Source organism: Ranitomeya variabilis, chromosome 5, assembly GCF_051348905.1.
Source record: "Ranitomeya variabilis isolate aRanVar5 chromosome 5, aRanVar5.hap1, whole genome shotgun sequence".
NCBI lineage: Eukaryota > Metazoa > Chordata > Amphibia > Anura > Dendrobatidae > Ranitomeya > Ranitomeya variabilis.
The window spans coordinates 362,909,201-362,916,924 of NC_135236.1; the positions used below are offsets into that span (position 1 = coordinate 362,909,201).

General features: G+C 47.9%; 1 protein-coding gene across 1 annotated transcript; it reads right to left on the reverse strand.

The window, feature by feature from the left end:
* Positions 1-1,247: 1,247 nt before the first annotated feature.
* Positions 1,248-6,825, reverse strand: LOC143776019 (uncharacterized). Its single transcript, XM_077264900.1, has 2 exons — positions 1,585-6,825; positions 1,248-1,379 (listed from the first exon to the last, which is right to left on the reverse strand). The coding sequence occupies exon 1, from the start codon at positions 6,789-6,791 to the stop codon at positions 1,854-1,856; it is 4,938 nt and encodes a 1,645-aa protein (XP_077121015.1). The 5' UTR covers positions 6,792-6,825; the 3' UTR covers positions 1,248-1,379; positions 1,585-1,853.
* Positions 6,826-7,724: the final 899 nt, after the last annotated feature.

Consider the following 7,724-nt stretch of genomic DNA (forward strand, 5'->3'; position numbering starts at 1 on the left):
GTTCCCAGGGTCTGAAGGAGAGGAAACTCTCCTTCAGGCCCTGGGAACCATATAAATGTGTAAAAGAAAGAATTAAAATAAAAAATATCGCTATACTCACCTGTCCGACGCAGCCGGGACTTCAGCGAGGGAACCGGCAGCGTTGTTTGTTTAAAATTCGCGCTATTACTTGGTTACGTGAATTCCCGGCTTGTGATTGGTCAGGTCGGCCATGTTGCCGGGACGCGGACCAATCACAGCAAGCCGTGACGAAATTACGTCACGGCTTGCTGTGATTGGTCCGCGTCCCGGCAATATGGCCGCCCTGACCAATCACAAGCCGTGACGTCACGGGAGGCTGGACACGCGCTCACTTTAAAATGGGCGCGTGTCCAGCCTCCCGTGACGTCACGGCTTGTGATTGGTCAGGGCGGCCATATTGCCGGGACGCGGACCAATCACAGCAAGCCGTGACGTAATTTCGTCACGGCTTGCTGTGATTGGTCCGCGTCCCGGCAACATGGCCGACCTGACCAATCACAAGCCGGGAATTCATGTAACCAAGTAATAGCGCGAATTTTAAACAAACAACGCTGCCGGTTCCCTCGCTGAAGTCCCGGCTGCGTCGGAGAGGTGAGTATAGCGATATTTTTTATTTTAATTCTCTCTTTTACACATTTTAACATTAATGTTGTTGCGATACCCGATACCCGATACCACAAGAGTATCGGAATCCCGGTATCGGAATTCCGATACAGCAAGTATCGGCCGATACCCGATACTTGCAGCATCGGAATGCTCAACACTAGTAATCACCGCTCGCAGTGGCATACTGGCAGAGGTGTATCTAGGGTTTCTGGCACCAGGGGCAAGAATTCATTTTGGTGCCCTCCCCCCCACAGGACATATGTGATTTGCACACTTAGTCATGTACCAACGAGCTCCTCTCCCTAATGCTCTCAATGATCAGTGAAAAACAGAGAGAAGCAGAAGAGAAGCTCGTTGTCACAGGACCACAAGTATGAAAATCGCATATGAGTGAAGTGTCCATGTGACGACTACTGGAACCTGCAGCGCTGAATCCTGACATCGCAGCTTCTGAATTCTCAACGCATGCACTGCACACTTTTAGGATTCTCCCTTGCCGGTGGACAGTCATGTTAGCACAAGCATGTGATTTGTATACTTCTCACCACATTCTGACTAGATGTGCCCGGCCTCACTCTAGACATATGTGGCCTCCGTAAATGAAAATGAACAGTCAGCATGTGTGTTCTGTCTTCATACACGTTGATACGGTGTGTGATCCGACATACGGCATAAACCACTTCTGTCTCCCAAATAAGCAGACTGTCCTCTGTAGTCTAACTTGTTTATTGGTAAACATGAGCGCGGTAAAACTAGAATAATACAAATGATATGTATAAGTATTGGGCTAAACGATAACACAACTACAACTAACAGGGAAACATACAGTATGGTGCAACTTCTACATAACTACATACAGCAGATTCCTGGTAACCACATTTCCTGTGTACTGGCTGCTATACAGTTAATCACACACTGTACTACACTACATTGTAGGAACAGGGGTAATGACCTTACCGGATAAACTTAACAAGGATTAGAAGTAAGTGAGGTAGTTCCAACAGCAGATAACGCGTGTGTCCAGGGAGATGCACAGAGAGAGAATGGGAATTTCCCCATCCCAGAATGCCTTGCTGAAACCCACAATGCAACACTCTATTATTACATGAAAAACACAGGTTATAAATTTATCCACCACTGGGTGGTGCTATAACACAGCAAAACCAGAACTAGTGCTAAACCTTGTGTCCTTCTTTTAGAAAGGACAGAACACTCCCCGCTTGGCATCAACCGATGCCACCTACAGGTTCTTTTGGCGAAAACAGTAAGACAAGTTCCGCCACTGGTCTGAGGAATAGTTTGCTTTCCCCAGACTTGCCTACTTTGACCTCGACCTTGCGGATCTTCCCATCTTTGCTTGGGAATACTTTAGTGATGAGGCCTAGTGGCCACTCATTACGGTGTGACTGGCTGTCTTTCATGAGAACGACATCACCAGTTTTGATGTTTGGTTTGTCGGTCTGCCACTTCTTCCTTGGTTGTAAGGTGGAGAGGTACTGCTTCCTCCATCTGTCCCAGAAGGTATTGGAGAGACTTTGGACTTGTCTCCATTGTCGTCTGTAGAGGTCCTTGTTGCTAAATTCTCCAGGTGGAGCGCTGAGAACGCTGGCTTTCTGAGTAAGTAACATGGCAGGAGTGAGAATGGTCGGATCCTCAGAGTCACTAGAAAGTGAAGTCAACGGTCTGGCATTAATGATGGCCGAAACTTCTGCTAGGAATGTGGTCAAACTTTCATGTGTGAGTCTTGCACTACCTGCCTGCAAGAAAATGGAGTCAAGGATTCTGCGTGCTATTCCTATCATCCTCTCCCAAGCACCTCCCATGTGAGAAGAGTGTGGTAGATTGAAAGTCCAGGTACATCCCTGCTCACTCAGGTATCTTTCCACACCGGTGGTGTCTAGGTTGGAAGGAATTTGAAGTTCTTTCACTGCTCCTACAAAGTTGGTACCTCTATCGGAGCGTATGTGCTTCACGGGACCTCTGATGGCGATGAAACGTCGGAGTGCATTTATAAACCCTGAAGTGTCCATGGACTCAATTACTTCAATGTGGACTGCTCTAATGGACATACAGGTGAACATAACAGCCCAACGTTTGGCATTGGCCTGGACTCTTCTAGTGTTCCGTGCAACCACAGACCATGGTCCGAATACGTCCAGTCCGACGTTGGTAAAGGGAGGTTCTGTACTAAGTCTGTCTGGTGGGAGATTGGCCATCTTCGGCTTTTGAGTCCCGCCACGGAGTTTGCGACAAATCACACAATTGTAAATGAGTTTACTCACGCATCGCTTTGCTCCGACTATCCATAGTCCAGCAGTTCGTAGATTTCCTTCAGTAAACAGTCGTCCCTGATGTTTCACCAAGACGTGGTGGTGTTGCACAAGCAGGGTCGTGACATGATGATGTCCAGGAATTATTATAGGGTGCTTCTCCCCAAATTCCACTTCAGCTTCTTGAAGACGACCTCCAATTCTTAACAGCCCATCCTGGTCAATGATTGGATCAAGCTTCTTCAAGACACTATCTCTGGAAACGGGTTGGCTTTTATTGAGGTTATCTATTTCTTTGGCGTAACATTCACGTTGTATGGTACGAATTATGACGTTCTTGGCATTTTCCATGCTTGGAACGGTAAAGGCACACTTGCAGTGGTGCCAACCTTTGCAAGGTTTCTGGATGGCGGGTGACGTTGACTTGTAGGATCGAGCCACATGAATTAAACAAACAAGGGCACGAACAAGTGAGTCCCAAGTTGAGAACCTGTTGAAGCGGTGGGATTTGAGGTGATTGTCTTTAGTCACCGTACGTAGAACGGATACCTGAGGACGGATTTCCTCATCTGCCTCTGGATCCACCAATTCAAAGATGTTTGACTCGTCCACATATGGCGTCGAACGGTATAAGAATGTAGGACCGGTGAACCAGGTTGTGTCCTTAAGTTGTCTTGCTTCAACGGATCTGGTTGCGTGGTCCGCCGGATTGTGGTGCGTGGACACATAGTGCCACTGTTTAGGTTCGGTGGATCTCCTGATCCTTAGCACCCGATTGCTGACATAGACATAGAAGCGACGAGTTTCATTACAAATGTACCCCAGCACTACCTTGCTGTCAGTGTAGAACTCAACTTCTTTGATTTCCAGGTCCATTTCTGTTGAGATAAGCTCAGCTAACTCTACTGCCAGCACAGCTGCACAGAGTTCCAGTCTGGGTACTGTGTGTTCACGGAGTGGGGCCAATTTTGTCCGGCTCATAACAAGCCTTACGTGGCATTGTACGTTGATGTCAGTTGTTTTCAAATACGCCACTGCTGCAATTGCCTTGGTTGAAGCATCGCAGAAGATACAAAGCCTTTGCACCTCGATTTCTGATGAAGGCACAGAAGCATATGGCCGTGCCACGTAGAGACTCGACAGGGCTTCTAAAGAATTTTTCCATCTTTCCCACAGTTCTCTTTTATCGCTGGGAAGCGGATCATCCCAATCGGATGTCTCTTGGGTGAAGTCTCTCAACATCATTTTACCTTGGATAGTTACAGGGGTTACAAATCCCAGAGGATCGTACAAGCTGTTCACAACGGACAGGACGCCTCTACGCGTGAAGGGTTTCTCTTCTTCGCTGATCTGGAAGGTGAATGCATCCTTTTTTAAATCCCAGAGTAGACCCAGGCTCCGCTGCATGGGAAGGGAATCCGTGCTTAAATCCAAGTCTTTTAAATCGGTTGAGTAATCTTGAGAGGGAAAAGCTGCCATTAGTTTCTGGCTGTTGGAAGCAATTTTGTGCAACCTCAAATTGGATGAAGCGAGCATTTCTTGTGCCCTTTTCAGGAGGCTGACTGCCGACTCCTCTGTGGGTGTGGATTTCAGGCAGTCATCTACGTAGAAATCCTTTTCCACAAAAGATCTTACATCCGATCCATACTTCGCTTCACCTTCTCTGGCTGAATGTCTAAGGCCATAGATAGCGACAGCAGGGGAAGGGCTGTTCCCGAAAATGTGAACCTTCATACGATATTCCACGATGTCCTTGTAGGGGTCATTATTGTGGTACCAGAAGAACCTCAAGTAGTTTCTGTGTTCTTCTTTAACAAGGAAGCAGTGAAACATCTGTTGTATGTCAGCCATAAATGCTACTGCGTCTTTGCGGAAACGAAGAAGTACTCCCAGAAGTCTGTTGTTGAGGTCTGGACAGGACAGGAAGACGTCGTTTAAAGAAACACCTTCGTATCTGGCACTTGAGTCAAATACCACTCTTATCTGACCTGGTTTCTTCGGATGATACACGCCGAAAATAGGTAAGTACCAACATTCCTCGGAATCTTGAAGTATAGGTGCAATTTCCGCGTGGCCACTCTGGAATATTCTCTCCATGAAGGTAAAGAAGTGTTGTTTTGTTTCTGGTGCCTTCTGCAGTTTGCGCGTAAGGGAGACAAATCGACTGTAGACAAGTTCTCTGTTGTTGGGTAAGCGTTGCCTCTGTGGTTTGAATGGTAAAGGTGCGACCCAACTCTTTGATTCATCTCTTACTATCTCTCGCTCCATGATATCCAAGAACAGTCTGTCCTCTATGGACATTGCTACCTGGTTGTCTTCTCTTGTTCTGTGGAAAACTGTGCACCCTATATGATCTTGCTCACCGTCGCACGCATGGTCTTCACAGGAAGGATCAGCTAACGGACAAGGTGGAGGGGTGTGGTGTGGCAATTCTTTAATCAGGAAACTGTTCTCGCATGGCTGGAAGAGAGATGGGCGTCCATTCTCGAGGGTATTGGTGAGCATGCTATTGACTGATGTCGGCCTGTGTGCTCCACCCAAACAGACATCTCCCACAATGACCCATCCTAGGTCAAGTCTCTGAGCATATGGGGCGTTTTGTGGGCCGTTGATCTGCCCTCTAGCCTTGTGGACCCGTAGTATGTCTCTTCCGAGAAGTAAGACGATAGGAGCTCCTTGGTCAAGCTCTGGTATCAGGTGAGCTATACATCTCAAGTGGGTGTGATGAGCTGCTACCTCTGGTGTAGGTATCTCAGACCTGTTGTCTGGAATCTGGTTGCACTCCAGTATTGATGGCAAGGATAAGCAGGTTTGACCGTCTATAGACTCTACTTTGAATCCAGTTGCTCTCCTCCCCGCCGTCTCGACAGTACCTGCACATGTCTTCAAGGAGTACGGAGAGCCGGGACCAGCAATGTTGAAGGTGTCGAAGAGAAAGGACTTAGCTAGAGACCTGTTGCTCTGATCATCCAAGATTGCATATACCTTGATCGCCTTATCCCGTTGGCTCGCTGGGAATACTCTGACAAGACAGATCTTTGAGCAGGATCTTCCTGCTACGAGTTCCTTGCAGATCTCTGTGCACCGAGAAGTGACCACTGGGGTGTCCATGTCAGTGTCCATCTGTTTTTCGGCAGACTCTTCTACTTGCGACGATACCCCTGAGGGTGGTCCAGGATGTAAGGCCGTGTTGTGTTCCACACTACTACATTCTGTGCATTTCACACTGGATTCACAGTTCTTGGCGAAGTGTGAGGTTGTCGCGCAGCATCTGAAGCATATCTTGTTTTCCTTTAGGAAACTCTTACGGTCTTCTAGAGACTTCTCCCTGAAGGCTCTACATTTTAGTAGAGGATGAGGTTTCTTGTGTAGGGGGCAGTATTTGCTGAGATCCTGCGGTTTGTCCTCTTCTGGAGAGGACTTACTTGCCCTGTAATGAAAACCTGTGGAGGTAACATTAGTTTTGTGGACTGCCACTGGTGTTTTACTGGGTTTTACACCAGAGGCAGCGGTACATGACATAGTGAAATCGAAACTAGGGTCATTTCTAACTTTAGCCTGCTGAGCGACAAAGTCTACAAACACCCCAAAGGGAGGAAATGGTACCTTATGAGCCTGTTTGTAACGGGACCCGTGACTGACCCACTTTTCTTGTAAGTTGTAAGGGAGCTTTTGGACAATCGGGTTGACACCTCTGGCAGTGTCCAGGAATGCCAACCCTGGTAGATCACCTTCTGCCTGAGCAGCATGTACCTCCATTAACAAGTCGCTCAGTTCCCTGAGCTTTTGATAACCCTTATTTGCTATCTTGGGGAAATCATCAATTCTTTTATACAAAGCATTTTCTATAGCTTCTATTGACCCATAACATTCTTCGAGTCTCTCCCACACCATACGAAGTCCTGTGTGTGGGTACTTTATGTTAATGTTCCTGATTCTTTTGGCATGTTCAGCTGACTCGCTCCCAAGCCACTTAAACAGTAGATCTAACTCTTCACTACTGGAAAGATGCAAGTCTCTGATGGCATTCTGAAAAGAGGCTCGCCATGCTCTGTAGCTTTCAGCTCGATCAGTGAACTTTACAAGTCCCTTGGTCACCAGCTCCCGGCGGGTAAAGAACCTTGCAAAGTTCATAGTGGCTGAGTCTGTGCCGACGTGAGCTGGTGTGCTGTTGTTATGCGGTGTTTGTGGTGCATCCTCATACCTGGTAGGAGCTTCTGGCATAGGAAAGTCTGTATAAACCCGTTCAGTGGCGAAGGGTGTCCCTGTCAGTCTGGGCGGAGGCCGTACCTTCTGTTCCGTAGGACGGTAGTGGTGATCAATGTCGTTTCGCAGTATACTTTCCTGCTTCCAGTACGGTGTTCGGAGGAAGGATCTCTGGTAATCTGTATAGGCTGGTTGGTGTAACGGATCAGAGTTGTCTTCCACTTTGGAATGTTGGCGGACATATTCTGAGACGCGTTGAGCAGGGTCCTGATGATCAAGGTCTGGTCCGCGTATGTCGCTGCCTCGCTCGGATTCAGGAAACTCCACGGCTTCTAAAAACTCAGCTTTGGCTATTGCGGCTGCTGCTTCTTTTTCAGCGGAAAGCCTTTCTAAGGTCGCTTGCAGGCGGGCTCTTTCTGCTTCTTGCTCTGCTTCTTGGCGGGCTTTCTGCTTCTTGCTCTGCTTGCAGGCGGGCTCTTTCTGCTTCTTGGCGGGCTCTTTCTGCTTCTTGGTCTGCTTGTCTTAACTTTAACTGCATCTCTTGTGCAGCGAAGGAGGATCTCACTTTCGCCGCCTCAGCTTCTGCTCGGGCGAGGGTGGCAGACCTTTTCGAGGAAGACT